Consider the following 22,059-nt stretch of genomic DNA (forward strand, 5'->3'; position numbering starts at 1 on the left):
TTGGTTTTTTGTTTATTTGGTTTTTTTTGGTGTTAGGGATTGAACCCAGAAGTGCTCAACCACTGAGACTCATTCCCATCCTTTTTTATTTAATTATTTTATTTTGAGACAGGGTCTTGCTAAGTTGGTTAAGTCCTCATTAAGTTGCTAAGGCTGGCTTTGAACTTGTGATCATCCTGCCTCAGCCTCCTGAGCTATTGGGATTACAGGCATGTGCCACTGCACCGAGCCATTCTTTATTATATGAACAGTTATGAGGCTAGGGATGCAGCTCAGTGATACAGCACTTCCCTGACATGTGCAAGACCCTACATTCAATCCCCAGCAAAGCAATAAAGAAATAATAACTAGTTGTGACTTACTGGCTAATTCTAGCTAATATTTACCAAGTATTTGCTCTGCGAAAGGCACTTTTCTAAGTATTCTATTTTACTAAATCTCAGGCAACATCCATTTTTTTATTGTTATTGTTATTCAAGAAAACATTACTTTCAGTGCCTTCACAGAAGACAAAAATTTCTTCCAATTAAATGATGATATGCTAATCCACTGAAATATGGATTCTTATTTGAAAGATACTAAGATGGGAAAACATGTTTTATAGAATTACTGAAAAGTACTTTACATGTGTTAACTCCTTTCATTTTTATAATCCCAGGAGAGGATTTTAAAACAAATGAGAAACTGAAGTACACAGAAATTAGATAACTTGCCTAAAATCATAAAGCCAGTGAAATCGAGGTAAGATTGAACCCTTACTGTTCAACTAACTGTTGACTGACTGTTTTGGAAGAACCACACTCATACTTTCAGAGATTGTGTCCTTACTGGTTCTTCCCAGGATCATGGAAGGAGAGTCCAGTGATTTTTAAAACAATTTAACCTTTATTTATTTATTTATTTTTGTAGTTGTAGGTGGACAGAATGCCTTTATTTATTTTTATGTTGTGCTGAGAATCAAATCCAGAGCCTTACTCATGATAGGCTAGCACTTTACCACTGACCCAGACCATAAGTGACAGTTTTACCTGTCATTTTAAGTATAATGGTTGAGAGCAGTCCATCTACAGCACTTTTCTTTCTTCCATCTTATTTCTGTTTTTTAAAACAAATGAATTAAAATCCAGGAATGGGTAGCACACACCTGTAGCCTATATCTGAATTTCTCAAGAGGCTACCTATAATCCCAGACACTGGGAGGCTGAGGCAGGAGGACCACAAGTTCAAGGACAGACTGGGCAACTTAGTGAAACCCTGTCTCAAAGCATAAATTTGAAAAAAGCTAGGAATGTAGTTCAGTGGTAGAGCATTTACCCAGCATGCTCAAGGCTATAGGTTCAATCCTCAGTACTTCAAAAACACAAAAAAGTTCTGGAGATGAATGGTAATGACAATTGCACAAAAATATATTTAATGCTGCTGAGCAATACATCTAAAAGCCAGACGCAGTGAGGCATACCTATAATCCTAGTATCCCGGCGACTAAGGAGACTGAGACAGGAGGATACTAAATTTACCTCAGCAACTTAACAAGACCCTCAGTAACTTTTTCATTTTGTCCCCATGTCCAAAAAAAAGAACGGGGGTTGGTGGCTGGGTTGTGGCTCAGGGACAGAGTGCTCACCTAGCACGTGAGATGCCCTGGGTTCAAGCCTCAACATCACATAAAAATAAGTGAATAAAATAAAGGTATGTGTCCAACTACAACTAAAAAAATAAAATAAAATAAAATCTTAAAAAAAAGAACCGGGGTCTGGGATTGTGGCTCAGCGGTAGAGCACTCGCCTAGCACTCACCGGCAGGACCCGGGTTCAAGCCTTAGCACCACATAAAAATAAAGGCACTGTTTTGTGTCCATCTACACCTAAAAAATAAATATTAAAAAAAAAAAAAAAAAAACACCCAGAGGTATAGCTCATTGGTAAAGGGTAATGTGCCCCTGGACTCAAACCCAAGTACCAATACAATACAAAACAAAACCCCAACACACCTAAAAAAGGTTAAAATGGCAAATTTTATGTCATGAACACTTTGCCACAATTAAAAAAAAGGGGAGGGAGCATGTCAAAAAATAAATGTACATCAAGCAACAGAGATATCCCATTCTAGTAGCTGATCTAAATTCACCCTTCCCGGAGAGAAAAGGGAAATTGCATGGAAATGGAAGGAGACGCTCATTGTTATACAAAATTACATATAAGAGGATGTGAGGGGAAAGGAAAAAAAAAAATCAAGGGAGAGAAATGAATTACAGTAGATGGGGTAGAGAGAGAAGATGGGAGGGGAGGGGAGGGGGGATAGTAGAGGATAGGAAAGACAGCAGAATACAACAGTCACTAATATGGCAATATGTAAAAACGTGGATGTGTAACCGATGTGATTCTGCAATCTGTATATGGGGTAAAAATGGGCGTTCATAACCCACTTGAATCAAATGTATGAAATATGATATGTCAAGAGCTTTGTAATGTTTTGAACAACCAATAAAAATAAATAAATAAATTCACCCTTCCCATTACCATGTTTATTCTTTTTTTTTAAGTTGTAGATGGATCTTTGTTTTATTTATTCATATGGGTGCTAAGAATCAAACCTAGTGCCTCAAATGTGCTAGGCAAGTACTCTGCCACTGAGCCACAACCCCAGCCCCACCCTGTTTATCCAAAATAATACAAAAATTTATGCAGATACTATATAAATCCTATAAAATGCTAATGGGAAATATCTGACAGGCACGGCTTAATGGAGAAAAGTGGCACTTCACCCTCATCTTTTAAAAAAGCCAGAATTTCAAATAAGGTCAAAAGATTCAAGCAAAAATTAGAGAAAAAACATGAAAGAATAAATATCATCCACAAAGAGCCAATAATCTAGGTTAGAAAACAAGACCATGTTGTGGGTGGAGATGTGGAAGATAAGGGTAGAAAAGAAAATTGGGGTCAGGCTGTAGGAGACTTTAAATGCCAAGATAAGGAGTTTAGACTTTTATTAACAGAGAACGAAAAGAAGGATAATCTAAACTGTTTTTAGGAAGATTAGAAATAGCTAAAATGGAAGGGATTAATAACAGGCAAAATAGGGAAGTAAGTAAGTACCTAAGTTGAATGGCTAAATTAAAGTTGTGACAGTGGCAAAAGTAAAAACATGAAGGAAGAGGTTCAGTTAAAAAAAAAAAAAAAACCCCAGCTCAGGCTACCTCTTGTTATACATGACCATAGGGTAAGGTAAGATCATTTCCACTTCACATTCAAAATGGTTTTGCAATTATTTGCTGATTACTTCTCATAGAATGTGAGCTCCATGAAAGCAGAAGTGCAAGCCTTATTGCTATATTCCTTGGTACATATATTCAAATAATTACTGAAAGAATGAAGAATACATTACTCCCTAAAACACTTGCTTCTTTGAGCAAATTAAAAACCTCTCTCATATCTGGGAACACTGCAAGTTTTTGCAGACCCAGTATCTGAGTCATTATCAGATGCACACCCTATTCCAATGTAAAGCCACTACTGGCTGCTTTTGAGTAAGTCTGCTTTTTATTCTAATTTCAGAAGCAAGCCACTTGCCATGGCCTGAAATCTTAAAACACAGCAAACAACTCATAAAGTGGTAACTTTAATAAGCACTAAAACATACATTAGTAGAGCCAAGTATAAAAAATATTTCAAAAGTTCATGCATAAAAATAGGTTTACTATACCTTAGGGGGATTGAATGGATATGTTTCTGGTATTTTTATCTCTAGTTGATATCTTCCTCCTAAAAAATTGGGAAAATAAAGTTAACAATGCTGTTCAACTCAAATATGTAAACCAAGTATACTAACAAAACTTTTTAAAACATTCATTATTTTATATTCAACTGCAAATTAATTTTAAAGTGGAAATCCAAAAAGGAAATCATCAAAAGCACCAGTTTTTTATTTAATACTTATTTAAAGCATCCATAAGACCCATTTTCATATCAGCAATTTGTTTATCAGTGAGGAACAGGACTAGACATACATGAATAAATTAAATCCACAGACAACCCAATACCAAATATTTCATGAAAACAATTAGCTTCCATTTCATTTTGTTGCCTCTAGTCAACAAAAGAGTCACTAATAACACTGGGGGTGGGGTGGGTGGAGGTTGTGGAAGGAAAAAAAAAAAAAGAATGAAGGCAAGCAGATACAAAAGAATAGATGTACAGAGACAAAGAATATAGATTAGGCCATAAACTCAAAAATCTATTTCTAACTGGTTCTCTTGAATTAAAAAAAAAAATTCCCAATCTTTTATCTTGTGACCTAAATTAAATGCTAATATTTTTTGTTAATTTTTTAAATATAAAATATTTTAAATAAATAAATAATATTTTAAAATAAAATAAGACATCCAAGAAGACAAGATACTATTCTCTTCCTTTAAATGGATATATAAAATGCAAATTTATAAAGAAGCTGTTCTAACCAGTAATGCTGTATATAAACAGAAGACAACATTTTTTCTTTTGGAGTCTTAAGAAACCAGTCACTAAACAGATATTTAAAAAAGTATTTCTAATTTCTCATAATTAGGGCATTCAAAGAAATGATAACTTTCTCTCAGGAAATTCTCATGGAATAAGTCTTGAATCTTATGTCTAACTTTCCGATCCTAAGACTTTACGACCTATTGACATAGAATATTATTAGAAAACAGCAAATAAAACTGTGCTACTGAAACACATATAAAATTATGGTATTTTGCTTCATAGTTTTCAAGGGATGGAGTAGATAAAGACTAGTCACTAGGTGATTAAACCGATGGGGGCAGGCATTATTAACATCAAAATTCTATATGCTCAGCTCTTAAAAAAGTCAAGGGGCTGGGGTTGTGGCTCAGCGGTAGAGCACTTGCCTGTGAGACGCCCTAGGTTGGATTCTTAGTACCACATACAAATAAGTTAAAAAAAAAAATTCAACAACTAATAAAAATATTTTTTAAAAAAAAGTCAAGCAGGAAACTTTCCCCAGTTATTTCCTACATTCTCTCACATTCACACCTCCTCCATTGTTATAAATGGATGATTTTGGATCTGGGGAAAAGGGCATTTCACTCGGTACCCTTTTCCTTAAGCACTTTTGAGTTCCAATTCTTCTCTTAGAATTCTTTTCAATAGAGTCCCATCTATTAAATACATGAAAAGAACCAGATGCCTGAATCACAAAACACATGATAGCAGTAAAGAATAAAGAAATGAAAAGAAAAAAAAGGGGGAGGGGACAGGTAACAGAAGGGTAATAGAAAATTTTGTGAATACTGAAATAACTTTCAGAATTATAAATACTAGCTTCAAATATACATGATTAAATTTAGCTTGAACATTACAATAGGCTCTTCTTTTTTCTTCCTACAAATCTATTTATTTTTCCTGATTAAATTTCAGATTACCATCCTTTATACAAAGTTATTATTTCTTGAATGTCCAAAACAATCTCTTATGAGCAGTGCAGGAGCCCAGAGATATTTTAATTTCTACTCCATGTTACATGTTGTCTTATATGTTTCTCAGCCTTCTGCCTAAAAGATCAAGAGTATGTTCTGTCTTGCATTATTACCTGAAAATTATAATATATAATCACTACAGCATTAACCATAATACCATTCATGTGTCGTTTAACAACAGGATGTGTTCTGAGAAGCATCATTAGGTGATCTCATCACTGTGCAAAAAGAATATACCAGGACAGTTACAGTATCACTAGGCAATGTAATTTTAACAGACCACTGTTCAAATCCATAGTCCATCATTGACCAAAAATGTCACAGATTGTATTTAATCAGGTTGATACATATAAGGGAATTTTTACAAAACACACTGTATATACCAGATGTAATCCCAGCTAGTTGGGAGAGTGAGATAGGAGGATAACAAATTTAAGGCCAGCCTGGGCCAACATACTGAAACCCATTCTCAGAAGAAAAAAAAGGAAAAGGCAGCGGGAGGGGTCGGAAGGGAGATCATGGATGCAGAACACTTGCCTAGCATGCATAAAACCCTGGGTGTTTAATCCTCAGTGCTGGAAAACACATAGGCATAAAAACAAAAACAGCATTCATTTTAAATAGTTACCTCCTGAATAGCTCCCCCCACCCCCGCTCCCACAATGCAGGATCTCTTTTAATTGCCCAGATTAGCCTTGAACCCCTGGGCCTCAGGCAATCCTCCTGCCTCAGCTTCCTGAGTAGCTGGGCCTACAGAAGATATAAGATACTACTCCCTGCTTTAAGAAGAGCTTTTAACATTAAAAATTCATAAAATAATCTAGAAACTCAAAAGAACTTTTAGGAAGAAAGTAAATTGTTCCTTTACCACTGAGTTATTTTATTAGTCAAAAGAAGAAAACTGAGTTTAATGAACACACATCACAGCAATTTTTCAATGGATATTCTACTTCTCAATCTGATTATTTTAAAATACCATATAAAATGACTTCCTCATTACCTAATAGATTAAAAAAATGTCTAACATTCTACATGTAAACTTCTCCTTTTGCTTTTTAATTTAAACCAAAATTAAAAAACACAAAGAGGCTGGGGGTGTAGTTCAGTGACAGAGCACTTGCCTGGCATGTGAGAGGCCCTGGGTTCAATGCCCATCATCAAATAAAAACCAAACAACTAGCCGGGCACAGTGGGGTACACCTATAATCCTGCCAACTAGGAAGGCTGAGACAGGAGGATTGCATGTTCGAGGTCAGTCTCTAACTCTTATTAGTGAGACTGTGTCTCAAAATAAAAAACAAAAGGGGCTGGGGTTTTAGCACAGTAGTAAAGCATCAATAGGTTGGATTCCCCAGTAACACCAAAAGAAGAAAAAAGAAAAATAAAAAGCCTAAAAAAAAAACAAAAAAAAGTAAGAACCCTGCAAGAAACATTATTTAAACATTTTTCTTACATTTCAAAGAAAGTTTCTAGTTTATGTACTTGTATGGTACTTTTACTAAATAAAATGATCATCTCAATACTCTCAATACTTATGACAAAAAGAACAGAATGAGATAGTATAACTCAAATATCCAAAAAACATATTAAACCTAATCTTATCAAAAAACTGTCTTATTTAAAAGCAGAAGCAGGATTAAATACTTAGTTACCAAACATTTCTAACTAAAAAGAAATACAAAAAAGTGTGCTTTATCCAATTTAAAAAAAAAAAAAAAAAATCACTGGGACTGCGATTGTGGTTCCATGGTAGAGCACTCGCCTAACATGCATGAGGCACTGGGTTCAATCCTCATCACCACATAAATGTAAAATAAAGATATTGTGTCCACCTAAAACTAAAAAATATTATATATTTTTTTTAAAAATCACTTACCTATTAAGAGTTGCTAAGAAGGTAAGAAATTTTCCTCATCTAACAACTAAGCTCAGGAAGTATCTTGTCTCTTACAAAAATTTGCTGGAAGAAGTCTAGAATAATACTGTTGCCTTACTTCCTTCAAAAAACAAAACAAAACAAATCCCAAAAAGAACATTTAGTCAGGAGTGGTGGGACATGCCTGTCATTCCAGCAACTCAGAAGGATGAGGCAGGAGATTCCAAGTTTGAGGCTAGCCTCTACAACATAGCAAGACCCTGTCTTCTCAAAATAAAAAATAAAAAGGAATAGAATCCAGCTGTGATAAAGTGATTCTGGGTTAAATTCCCAGTATAAATAAAAAAATAAAGCATCTATACAATCTAAAAAAATAATTCAAGAACTATTATGCCTGCCTTCAAGAAGCAGCAAGTATAAACGAGCATTTGCAATTAAGACAAACACTTAATTTTTTGTAAGATATAACTAAAGGTCTCTTCTATGTTTACTATCAAAAGGACTAAATAAGCAGTGTTCAGTGACACATGCCTGTAATCATAGCAACTCAGGAGGCTGAGGCAGGAGGATTCCAAATCAGAGACCAGCCGTGGCAACTTAGCAAAAACCTAACCCCCAAATTGATCAATCAATCAATCTCAGGATATAGCTCACTGGTAAAGCACTCCAAGGTTCAATCACCAGTATCACACCCACCCCTCAAAAAGATAGTATGCTAATGACATACTAGAGTCTTTAAATTTTTGAATAAGGACAAAAATATTCAAGAATATTAGACTTTTCTCAATTTGGGGGGTTAACTATTCATCACCAAATTATAGAACCACCATATTCAGAATAATCATAATTACCCCTTCCAATATCAATCCTGATTCACTCCAAAGTAGCAAGTTATTAAAAGTATAACTTTGAAGTAAAAGGCTATTAAGCCTCAAATCCCAGCTGTGCCTCTACTTCATATCAAATCTTAGATAAGTTAATTAACTTCTCTGAGCTTAAGTTTATCTATAAAAAAGTGATAACTCTACTTACCTCATAAGATTTGTTAAGAACCAAATATATGAGTATGCATACATGTAATGCTTCTAAAGAGCTACCACATATCGTTACATGCTTTCTACTAAACAAATATCTGAATACCTAGATTCCAAGAACCGTGGTTATGCTACTTAATCCAAATTTATAATATTCATTCATGAAGATTTGCCTAAGGAGAAATTAAAATGCTAAAGCTTCTCTCTATATATCTTACCCTCAATTCTGTGGTCTACAGTAAAGGAGCTACAGACTTAATTTGTGAACATAAACTAAGTAAAGCTATCTACTTTCTTTTCTATAAATCTAAAAATGATCACTCAAAACTTTCCTAAATAAGAAAATTAAATACATGAACTACAACCAGTATGAAGATATATGAGTGAATGAAATGCCATATGACAAATGGGAGAGGAGCTTTAAAAAGCAAAAACAAAGTTAGTCAGAAATTTAAGGCAAGGTTTGTTATAAATACCATATGAAGGGTAACTTGAGAGTCTACAGACTATATAAGAAAGAGGCTTAACATTCTATTATGTTTTAAAAATTCTAACCTGCACAATCTGTAAATTAGCTGTGCTAAATCTCTTTTGGGGAAAGAAAAAATTAACTAAAATTCAGTAAGAAAAGTCAGTCTGGATTAAGTGTTTAAATTTATCATTTTAAAAATTGCTGTATATACTAAGCCAAATGTAGTTACCTTCTATGTAGTTTATAGATGCTCAAAATTAATTCTGATTTAATGTTTCAGACAAGTTCTAATACGCACAATATTTTGATACAGAAAAAAGTACTTGCCTTCATATGGTGTGTCTGGAGGTCCTGCTATTTCTCCTCTTAATTCTGTAAAATTCTCATCTACAAGATCTACTTTAATTTGATTTTTGCTCGTCTTAAAAATAAACAGAAAATAAATGTTAGTTATGTCAACAAGGAAAAGGCCTATTTTAAAATATTACCTATAAAAAACTTAAAGCCCCTCTTTCATAGATTTATCTACTCTAGAAAAATAAACTGTCCTTTTCTAGGACGTAATTAGCCAGTTTAAGAGTATTTAAAACAAGGAAAGTAAGAAATATTAACTTCAATATTCTTAATGAAATAACACCACTTTGAACAATAGAACAAATGGCTTGTTGACTTTATGGGAAAGTTATTAGAGAAAAATAGCAGACAACTTATTTATATTTGCTAACTCTACATATGTCAAGTCCAAAGTGATAAACCTATTCATCTGTAGTTAAATGTAGTTAAGATTTTAAACCTTCAGGGAACTTCGGTTCTGTTCAATGGAATTCACATTAATATTCCCAAGTACCTACCTGCCTATAAATGGTACCTCCACTTATGCTTTTATCCTAATATCTTACTGGTTTTATTCCATATTCCTAATATATAAAGTCCTTCCCTTCTCTCAATTTAAACCTAAAATACAAATTTAACAAAACAAAATACACATATACAATATATGTATTTTGTTTTGTTAAATTCCTTATTTTTACTTAACAGACATAATACATCTACTTTTATAACAGAAAGTCTTGCCTAACATTTCAAGAGTAAATTTTTCTGTTTTGGAACCATCTTTTTAAAACTTGCCTACTGGATGGAAGAGTGTTAAGACTATCTGCTTTAAGGTCCTCAGCTTCTTTCACCACACACACACACACACACACACACATTTCACTTTTTCTATACTAAATATTTTTAGTACAGAAACAATGTATAACTTAAAATCCAAATTTCTAAAATTTCATATGACTTCTTGAAAATATATATGTGAGGAAGGTGCTAGGAATTTAATCCAGGGATACTTTTCCACTGAGATAAATCCCCCTTCTCTTTTTAATTTTGAGACAGGGTCATGCCAAGTTGCTGGCCTCAAACTTGCAATTCTCCTGTCTCAGCCTCCCAAATGGCTGGGATTACAGGCATGCACCACTGCGCCCAGCTTCATGACACTCTTCTAATAACACAGAATTACCAAAATTACTTTAATGTATTTTTAAAATGTTCTAATTAGTATTGGTTTATTTCATAACCTTTGTTATGCTTCAAAGTATTTCATATTTTTCTGAAAATGTTTTTATCCACAAAGTGAAATTGAATTACAAATATGCACAAAAGAGAAACTTCTTCCTGTGCCCCAGAAAATCATTACCATTCATGGTGTTGTGGCAGAGAAAGAAATGTACATTTTAGCAAAAGTAAAAATACTTTGTCTGGTATGTACAAGAATAAACAATGTGATGAAAACTGAAGGCATCCAACTTTTACTGACCAATTTAAGAAGCCACAAGTATTAACTATAGATTTCCATTTCTCCCCCTAAAACTTTTAAGGAAAATCAGAGCAATCAGATCTTTTACTTTACTTTAAAAGACCTCTATAGCTTCCTCTAATCTCCTCTAAAAAGAAATACCCTAAAATGTTAGTATACTAACGAATGTAATTAGACTAAAGTTTTGGGGACGAATAAAGGAGGTAAAGAAAGATTAGAAAATCTGCTTTCTAGAACTATCCCAATTCTGTTTAGTAAAATATTGAATAATTATTAATTTTTATACCTCTATCGTTTTATGTATCCACAGCGCCCAAAAAATAATTTAGAGGGAAAAAAATAGATCTTTTTTTCACCTTAGGAAAAAAACACTATTAGTTTATGAAAATTTTACTAAATAAGTTGAAAATACCATCACCATGATATACTCCCATTACAAAAAAGCATACTACATGGTCTAGGATCAAGCTTTACCTGCAGATAAATAAGATAAAAAGAAAATGGACATTAAAAAACAAGGATTTCTCAGTTTAATTTTTCCATCAAAAACAATGATCCTTTATACCTCCACAGCGTAATTTAAGCATCCAATTATTTTATAATCATACAAAATTTGAATCCCAGTATTCCCATAAACTAATTTAAAGTCCCAGCTCAAGACTCAGAAACATAAGGAAGACATGAAAAATGGCAAAAGAGGACATTATTAGAAAAGTCATGGTTTTTGGAGCGTATAGATGTGTGCTAAATCCTACTTCTGGCACTTGTGATATTAATATAAACATGTCACTTATATCTAACTTAATTTTATTCCTGTAAAATGAGAATATGTATACCAGAATTAAATGAGTCTCCTAGATAGACAAAGATCAAGTGTGCAAGTTCTAACAATATTAAGTACAAAACCTTTTATTTCAAAGCCCTATTTTGTGAAATTCATTTCATAATTCTGCTGCCAATCTAAAAACAGAATGTGATTTCAGAAAATAAATACAAAAACAATGTGTCTTCACTTTAATGACTGCAACAACTAAGGAGTCTTATGGATGAAACCCTGAAGAACTGTTATTTTTGCACTACTCTTCTTTTTTGGCAGTATGGATATTGAACCCAGGAATGCTCTACCACTATGCTACATCCCCACCCCATTTTATTTTTTATTTTGACACAGGATCTCACTAAATTGCCCCTGCTGGCCTCAAACTTGCAATCCTCCTGCCTTGGGCCCTCAAAGATGCTTAGATTATAGACATGTGCCACCATGCCTGCGTTGGGACTACATCTTTTGTAAGGATAGCTGCAAAGCTACTTTAACTACACTTTCTTCTGACTCTGCTAAACACAGGAGAACTTCTGGAAGTCCTGTTTTTTCCTAATGTTCACTTTGAAGAGGCTATAGCTAACTAAACAATTTTTTAAAAAACATTTATTTTTCAGTTGTAGGTGAACACAATACCTTCATTTTATTTTTATGTAGTGCTGAGGATCGAGCCCAGTGCCTCACACATGCTAGGCAAGTGCTCTACATCTGAGCCACAACCCCAGCCCTAGCTAAACAATTTTTACATAAACTATTTTATTAAGATGTAAAAGCCAAAAGCTGTGGCACCTGGAAGGGGAGACATGATTCCAAGTTCAAGATCAGGATGAGGAACTTAGGGAGACTCTATCTCATTATAAAAATTAAAAAAGGCTGGGGATAGAATGCAATGGTGGAGCAACCTGGATTCAATTCTAAGTACCAGAGGGGTAAAAATAATTATGTTAGAAAAAGCAACAGTAAGAAGAAGGTATTTGATATGTATCCCATTGTTAAAAGGGAAGAAATACAGACATAATTTCTCTGTATATAACATAAAAGAAATTGGCCTATGAAGACAAAGATAAGGAGAATGTCACATGAAAACAAAAGATTACAGTGATACACCTACAAGCCAAAAAAGAGTACATGAATGGCAAACCATGTGTCATTCATTTTAATGACTGCAAGAAGCTAAGAATTTCCCCTAGAGGTTTCAAAACTTCTAGTCTCCAAAACTATGAGACAACAGCACCCACCACAAAAGACTTAGACGTAAACTTAACAAAATGTATTTTTTAAATCTATATGCAGAGCTAGGTGCAGTGGTGCACTCCAGTAACCACAGCAACTGGGAGGCTGAGGCCCTAAGCAACTTAGCAAGACCCTGTCTTAAAAAAAAAAAAAAAAAAGCCACACCCCCATGTGGCTCAATGGTTATGCATCCCTGGGTTCAATCCACAGTATCAAAACAAAAGTGTATATGCAGAAAACTACAAACCTCACTGGGTGAGGTGGCCAAGGCACACACCTATAATTTCACGGACTCAGAAGGTTGAAACAGGAAGGTTGCAATTTCAAAACCAGCCTCAACAACTTAGCAAGACATTGTCTCAAAATAAATAAAAAGGGTTGGGAATATGGCTAAATGACAAAGTGACTCTGGGTTCTGAAGGAAGGAGGGGAAGGAGGGAAAACTATAATAACCCTAACAAAACAAATATTTAAATAAATGCAGAGATATTCTATATTCTAAAACCAGAAGGGAGGTTCACCAATATAAAGGTGCAATTCCTCACAACATGATCTATAGCTTCACAACACCAATAAAATTCCCCAGCAAGCTATTTCTTTTTTTTTTTTTTTAAAGAGAGAGTGAGAGGGGAGAGAGAGAGAGAGAGAGACAGAGAGAGAATTTTTTAATATTTATTTTTTAGTTCTTGGCGGACACAACATCCCTGTTTGTATGTGGTGCTGAGGATCGAACCCAGGCCGCACGCATGCCAGGCAAGCACACTACCACTTGAGTCACATCCCCAGCCCCCCAGCAAGCTATTTCAATAGACATTGAAAACTAAACATAAAAAACTAGAAGAGCCAACACAATATTAAGGAAAAACAAAGCTGAATGACTCACAGTATCTGATTTCAAAACTCACTATTAAAGCTATAATAATCAAGATAGCTGGAGGTGGGGACTGGGGTTGAGAACTTGCCTAGCATGTATGAGGCACTGGGTTCAATTCTCAGCACTGCATATAAATAAATAAATAAAATAAAGGTCCATCAACATCTAAAATTTTTTTTTTAAAAAGCACAAAATTAGTAAAAGGATAGACACACACCAACAGAAAGCCGAGAAATAGACACATACTCACATAATAAACTGATCTTTAATAAAGGACCAAACGAACAGAGAAAGGATTGTATTTTTAATAAATAGTGCTAGAAATGGACACCAATATGCAAAAAAAATTAGATAAAAAAGTAAATTGCAGTTTATATTTTCTATACTGGCAAAATTCTTAATACCTCATCCATTACCCCATACAAAGCTATACCCATAAGGTGATACCAATAAAAATCACAATGGTAACACTGTGTTAAAGGTAATATTAAAAAGAAGGTATTGGGGCTGGGGATGTGGCTTAAATGGTAGTGCTTGCCTAGCGTGCGTGACGCACTGGATTCGATTCTCGGCACCACATAAAAATAAAGATATTATGTCCACTTAAAACTGAAAAATAAATATTAAAAAGAGAAAGTATTAACACCATACAATTTATCATACCCTTTACCCTATCATTTCCACTCCTAGAAACTAAGGAAATGATTTCATTATAGGTAAAGGGAAAAATACTAAAAATTATAATATAAATCACTGAATATTAAATATAATGAAAAACCAATAACTGGAAAACCCAACAATTGAGGGATCTACAAGAACTGTGGTACAATTTAACTGAATACTACAAATAAAAGTAAATAAGTGGACCTCTCGCTTCTGATCCAGCCTAAAAAAGATTGGCAGTTATCACTCCCATAGGAAGAAGTAAGCCTGTTTAAAAAAAACAAAAAAACTGAAAATGAAAATTCTTCTTAGCTCCATCAGAAAACTGAAGTCAACAGGGCAAAGAGCTATATCCCAAATAGGAGAGACAAGGGAATATACAGAATCACAACTTAAGCAGAGGGAGAAGCTCATGAGAATCTTTGCAGGAACTCCTACCAGAGTAATGTCCCTGAAGTAACTGGAGAATGCTTGTAGGCTAAAGAAAGAACAAATATGAGACTAGCTGGCTGTGATACATGCCTGTAATCCCAGAAATTTAGGATTACATGAGGATCGCAAGTTCAAAGCCAGCCTCAGCAATTTAGCAAGACCCTGTCTCAAAATAAAAAGTAAAAGTAAACCAAGCATGGTGGCACACATCTGTAATCCCACTGGCTTGGGAGGCTGAGACAGGAGACTCCCGAGTTCAAAGCCAGCCTCAGCAACTGCAAGGCACTAAACAAACTCAGTGAGACACTGTCTCTAAATAAAATATAAAATAGGGCTGGGGGTGTGGATTAGTAGTCAAGTATCCAAGTTCAATCCTTGGTACAAAGAAAAAAAAAAAAAAAGTAAAAGTAAAAGGGCTGGGGAATAGGACTCAGTGGTTAAGTGCCCCAGGGTTCAATCCCTGGTACTACCCCCTCCCTCCAAAAAGACTAAAGCTCCCAAATTTTTTTAGTATTCTTTTTTTTTTTTTTTGCCAAGACCACTACAATCAGGTTCTCAAACTGAAAATGGGAAAGAAATTCCTTTGTTTCTGGCAGCGGGAGGGAAAAAAAAGCAGCCATTTTGAAATAAGCTCACAGCATTCAGTTCCCAGACCCCCATATGGAGATCAGAATCTAGGCACATGCTACATCCCCAGCCCTTTTTATTTCCTACTTTGAGATAGGATATTACTAAATTCCAGGATGTCCTTGAACTTGAATTCTCCCACCCCATCCTCTTGAGTAGCTAAGACAAGTATGCACTATGCACCACCATGCCCATCCATTCTTTTTTTGTTGTTGTTGTTACTGGGGATTGAACCCAGAGGCACTTAACCACTGAACTATATCCCCAGTCCTGTTTTATTATTTTCATTTTGAGACAGAGTCTTGATAAATTGCTTAAGCTCTCGATAAATTGCTGAGGCTGGTCTCAAACTTGCAATTCTCCTGTCTCAGCCTCCAGAGTCCCTGGGGGATTATAGGCATACACCACTGTGCCCAGCTCTGTTATGTCCTTTTAAACAAGAGCTACCAAAAAAATATATACTGTACCAGAGTCTATCAAACTCAAGTTTTACCAGAGCAAATAAACCTGAAGGAAGGGAAATATCTAAAATCCAGTCCTCTGGCCTCACCTAACATTTTCACCTAAAGAGGAAGGTTGACAAAGAAGCATTTGTGAAGGTCACAGCCCAGGTTTATAGATTCATTAACAGACTCAAACCCAATTACAGGACTACAAAATCCTTCCATCCCCCTAACACCTTACCATTAATAGGACTCCTGTATAACAACAGATTACATGTCTCAGACCTAATTTAAGAAGTTTCTAAGGAATTCCTAAGGCAACAAGGGAGGCAAAAACAAGGACACCAGGGGAAATTTTAGCCTCTGATACCTGCAGCTACAGCAAATAACAAACACTCCCTAATCCTTAGTCAGATAAACATAAAATATTACTCTTAAGGCTTATTTACCTCAGTTCTTTTTACCCAATACATCATACTCAGCTTTCAACAACAACAAAAAAAATTACAAAGCACACTAGAAGATAAAAACCACAGAGCCAGAATGAAATATGGCAGAAATGTTAAAAATACAGGATGAATATCCTAATTTTTCCAACAAGAAAAGCTGACAACATGCAAGAACAACGGGGTAATGAAAGCAGAGACAGAAATTCAAATAAGAGTCAAAAGGTGGGCTGGGGATGTGGCTCAAGCAGTAATGTGTTTGCCTGGCATACGCGCGGCACTAGGTTCGATCCTCAGCACCACATAAAAATAAAAATGTTGTGTCCACCGAAAACTGAAAAATAAATATTAATAATTTTTTTTAAAAAAGAGTCAAAAGGTAAAGTTAGAGGGCTTGAGATGTAGCTTAGTGGTAGAGTACTTGCCTAGTAAGCACAAAGCCCTGGGTTCAATCCCCAGTACCACCAAAGGGGACGGGGGAATGGGGGGGATGTTAAAAATCAAAAGCAGTACAACAGAAAATAAGAACACCTTTTGAAATTAAGAACACCTTTTGATGGAGCTATTGGTAGAGAAAATACAGCTAAAGAGATGTCAGTAGAAAGTTTCAAAAATGAAAAGGATAGAACAGAGGGCTGGGGTAGAGCACTTGCCTAGCATGCACAGGCTCTAGGTATGATGACCAGTAGAGAGAGGAGGAGGAAAAAAAAAAAAAAGTACCTACAAGAACTATAAGACAATTGAAAAAAAGGCATAATGTGAATACCAGAAAAACAAGAAATATTTCTTTTTTTTTCTTTACTATTTATTTTTAGTTTTTGGCAGACACAACATCTTTGTTTGTATGTGGTGCTGAGGATCGAACCCGGGCCGCATGCATGCCAGGCTAGCACACTACCACTTGAGCCACATCCCCAGCCCAAGAAATATTTCAAGCAATAATAAATTCCTCAAAATTAAGAATCTCCCGAAATTAAGAGATACCAAATCATAGATCCAGGAAGCTCAGAAAATTCAACAAGAATAAACATTAAAAAAGAAAACTGATACTACACAAATCATATTCAAACTGCAGAAAAATCAAAGGCAAACAGCATTACTTATTATAGTAAAAGGTTCCAAAACCCTAACCAAGCATTGGATAAATAAATTTGATAATTAAGTCTCTTAGCCAGAACCACTAAATAAATTATGGTAGCCATACAAAAGAATATCACTTATCTGGCTCTATTTTTAAAAAGTGTCTCTGGTTCACTAATTTGCAATATTCCCCAAGGTAAATAAGTAATCAAAAAAGCAAAATACAGAACAATGCATGTATGATATAATCACTAGATAATATTATCTTATAGGACCACCTTTATATATGTGGTTCACTCTTGACCCAAAACACCTTTATTATGTGACACATAAGTTTAACACTAGATCTATCCTGAAAAAATAAAGACCAAAAAAACCACTAAATTGACTCTGGAGAAAGCAGAGAACACAGAGGTCAATAGTCACTAAGTTGAAAACTTATTTTTTTAACTGTATGTACCCTTTTTTCTATATCTTTTTGAATTTTTTACTATATGAACATACTTTTACTCAATAAATAAATTATATATTTACTCTATAAAATTTCTTCTACAGCTATGCATGATGGTACATGTCTATAATCCCAGTAACTCAGGAGGCTGAGACAAGAGAATCACAAGTCTGAGGCCAGCCTCAGCAATTCAGAAAGATCTTGCCTCAAAATTTAATAAAATAAAAAGGGTTGGTGATGCAGCTTAGTGATAAGATTCCCTTCAGTTCAATGCCCACTACTGGAGAAAAAAAAAAAAAATTCTTACCAAATGTTTTTCATGCTTGATGCTTACAATCAAGCAAAATACAGTTAAGCATTTTACTAAAATGGGGAGGAAGCCGTGTGCAGATTTACTGAAATGGGTGTGTGTGTGGGGGTGCCCAGAAAAGTTTCTAGAAAGTGAAGCAGAAAAACTGTACAATATCCACCACTATCATTATCACACAGGGGGGAAACAGTGTTAAAGTGTCACCTCTCTTGCTTTAACAAAAATTTTAAAATATTAGGAGAATAATCTGAGTTTTCCTTCAAACATCATTCTCTGTAAGACAGTATGCTTACAAATAATTATAAACCACTATTTTTTTTAAATCCAAAAGTCCACTACTGTAAACTAAATTATGTAGCACCTCATCAAATTCATTTGTTGAAGTCCTAATCCCAATGTGATAGTAAGAAAATAAATTTATATACTTTATACTAATCAGCCTATGGTATTTTTTTTATGACGGCATGAGCTGGACAAGGCATTCACACAGTGACAATAAATGAGAGAAGGATCGTTTGTCACCACTGGAGTTGACTACTATTCCAAATCTTTATTCTGAAAATAAGTAATTTTCACTCCATTTGATGATGGAAAATTCTTCTTTACAGAAGAATTCTGACTCAATAAATTTAAGGCTGACAATTAGGAAAACCACCTTTCTGTAAAAACCCTCAATAAAATAACTGACTTAGGCAAGGATCATCCATAAGTGAATACTAACTTATCAGGTGACAGGATGCTGGGGAACAAGATATTTTCAGGACATAAAAAGTTTTAATCCCACAATTTTTTGCTGGTTTAAAAAGGAATACAACATATCTTTAAGCTGGGCATGGTGGTGATTGCCCGAAATTCCAGCAATTCTGGAGGCTGAGGCAAGAGGACTGCAGGTTCAAAGCCAGCCTCAACAACTTAGCAAGTCCCTAATCAACTTAGCGAGACTCTGTCTCTAAATAAAAAACTAAAAAGGACTTGGGATGGGATTCAGTGATTAAATATGCCAAATTCAATCCTGGATACCAAAACCCCCCAAAACAACCACAATAAAAACGCTCACTCTTTCTCCTATCTTTTTTTAAATTTCTTTCCTTTGGTGGTGCTGAGGACTGAACCCAGGGTCTTGTGAATGTGAGGCAAGCACTCTACCAACTGAGCTACATCCCCAGACCTTATATACACACGCTTACCAAAAAATTGTATGAAATTGCGTGGCCCCCATCTTTTTTTTCAATACATCTTTTATTTTAAGTTGTAGATGGACATAATACCTTTAATTTACTTTTATGTGGTGCTGAGGATTGAACCCAGTGCCTTCTGCATGTGAGGCGTGTAAACTACAACTAAGCTACAACCCCACCCCATAGGCCCCATCTTAATCAAATAATTAAACAAGTAACCTTGCCATCACTAGCAATAACTTATGTTTTAGTCTTTTTTGCTGCTGTGATTAAAAGATCTGACCAGCACAAGCATAGAGGAGGAAAAGTTTATTTGGAGGCTCATGGAGTCAGAGGTCTCAATCCACAGAAGGCTGGCTCAGTTTCCTGGGGCATAAGTGAGGCAGAACATCATGGTGGAAGAGTGTGGCGGAGGGAAACAATTCATATGATGATCAAAAGCAGAGAGCCACTCCACTTGCCAGACATAAAATTTATACTCCAAAGCCACACCCCCAATGACCCACCTCCTCCATCCTACCCACCTTCAGTCACCACTCAGTTAATCCTTTAGGGATTGGGGTAAGGCTCTCATCACACAATCATTTCACCTCTGAACCTTTTTTGGGGGGGAGGGGGCACTTAAATGCTATTTAATGCCATTTAAGTGAATATGGAGGTTATAATTTTTAAAATTTATTCTAATTAGTTATACATGACAGTAGAATACATTTTGACATATTCTATCTACACAAATAGAGCACAACTTCTCATTCCTCTGTACACATGTATATAGGATAATATCCTCTGAGCCTTCTTGCATTGTCTCATACACGAGATTTTGTGGGACACATCACATCCAAACCTTAACAACTTATACTAATGTACTTTATTTTTTTTAAAATATTTATTTATTTATTTTAGTTTTCAGTGGACACAACATTTTTGTTTGTATGTGGTGCTGAGGATCGAACCTGAGCCGCACGCATGCCAGGTGAGCGTGCTACCGCTTGAGCCACATCCCCAGCCCCACTAATGTACTTTAATATGAAGTATACAACGTCACTTGAAATCTTGCCCAAAACTGTTTAACCTGAAGTTAATCAAACCTTTACACTAAACTCCCAGTAGCTTCAGTGTTAATGACGTGAGGGGGGGAAAAAGAAAGGTGTGTGGTGAGAACTATCATAAATTTTAAAAGACCCAACAATACATTTTTTGTTTGTGAACTTTAAGGTGATCCTGATGTTTTAAAAAGGTATAAAACACTTTTTAAAAATAAATTAATTGGGAAAAATGAATATGAACTTGGAATACCTGGTATCAGGAATTAACAATTTTCTTAACTAGAATGACAAAGGTGATTTTACTTTTAGCCAGGTGTGGTAGCACAAACCTATAGTCCCAACTACTTGAGAGGCTGAAGGAGTATCACTTGAGCTCAAGAATTCAAGAGTGTTACTTTTAAGAAATGCAGGCTAAAATTGTTTGATGATGAATTATATTCATAACAGTCGTATCAACTGTTTGATCTAGACAGTAGAAATACAAATGAACTGTTCTTTCAACCTTTCCATTGGAAAATTTTCTTAATTAAAAGTTAAAAAGTCAGAAAGAGATTAGGGATATAGCTTATTGGTGGTGGGTTTAATCCCCAGCACACACAAAAGATGAAAAAGATAAATAGATAAAATAGGACAGCTGTTGTTACTGTTATTATTTTGGATTTTGCTGGGCTGGGGACTGAACCCATAAGCCTTATGGACCCAAGGCAATTGCTCTACCACTGAGCATACACCCTAGTCCCTGATTTTTCTGTTTGATCTTAAAAAAATATATATATTGGGCTGGGGATGTGGCTCAAGTGGTAGCGCGCTCGCCTGGCATGCGTGCGGCCTGGGTTCGATCCTCAGCACCGCATACAAACAAAGATGTTGTGTCCGCCGATAACTAAAAAATAAATATTAAAAAAAAAATTCTCTCTCTCTCCCTCTCTCTTTAAAAAAAAAATATATATATATATATATATATTAATGGTGAGAATATGATGAATTGGACTGCCTGATACACTGCCAGTGCTAAGGTAATTTACAAAGTGCTTTCTAAAAAGCACTTTGGAAAAAATAAAAAATAAATAAAAAGCACTTTGGACATGGGTATTAAAAGTTCAAATACATTTGGGTGCAGTGGCACATGCCTGTAATATCAGCAACTCAGGAGGTGAAGGCAGGAGGATTGTAAGCTGGAGGCCAGCCCCAGCAAATCAGCAAAGCCCTGTTATCAAAATAAAAATAAAAAGAAGGAGGATTGGGGATGTAGCTCAGTGGTAAAGCACCCTGGGTTCAATCCCTAGCACCAAACATATACATACATGAATACTATAACCTAGTAATTTTTCTTCAGGAAATATCTCTTAGGAATATAAACTCAGATAAAAATTAAAAATATTGTGTCAGCTACTCACACAGCTAAGGCAGGAGAGTTCAAGGTTAGCCTTGGCAACTTGGCAGCAAGATCCTGTCTCAAAAAAATTAAGACAGCTGGGGATGTAGTTCAGCGGTAAAGTTTCATGTTCAATCCCCATTATAAAAAAAGAAAAAAAAAATATGTGAAGATCCACATTCAATATTATGTAGCGGAGAAATATAAACAACTTATGGTTAAGTCAGGTAATATAGTCTTTAAAAGAGTATTTGAAGCCAGATGTGATGGCCCATGCTTGTAATTCCAGCTAAAGGAAGGCTAAAGGCAAATCATAAGTTTGAAGCCAGCCTGGGCAATTTAGTAAGACCCTGTCTCCATATAAAAAATAAAGGACTAGGGATGTGGCACAGTAGTGGAGTACTCCTGAGTTTTAT

The 22,059-nt window shown here is 35.2% G+C and overlaps 1 protein-coding gene across 1 annotated transcript in view; it reads right to left on the reverse strand.

The window, feature by feature from the left end:
• The window catches only part of Ube2k (ubiquitin conjugating enzyme E2 K), a 69,445-nt gene that overhangs the window by 29,119 nt on the left and 18,267 nt on the right, over nt 1–22,059 (reverse strand). The window contains exons 2-3 of the mRNA XM_026385687.2: nt 9,183–9,276; nt 3,703–3,761 (exon numbers count right to left, since the gene is read on the reverse strand). Coding sequence (XP_026241472.1) covers nt 3,703–3,761; nt 9,183–9,276 — 153 coding nt within the window. The remainder of the gene's footprint in view (nt 1–3,702; nt 3,762–9,182; nt 9,277–22,059) is intronic.

This window comes from Urocitellus parryii, chromosome 10, assembly GCF_045843805.1.
Source record: "Urocitellus parryii isolate mUroPar1 chromosome 10, mUroPar1.hap1, whole genome shotgun sequence".
In the NCBI taxonomy this organism is placed as follows: Eukaryota; Metazoa; Chordata; class Mammalia; order Rodentia; family Sciuridae; genus Urocitellus; species Urocitellus parryii.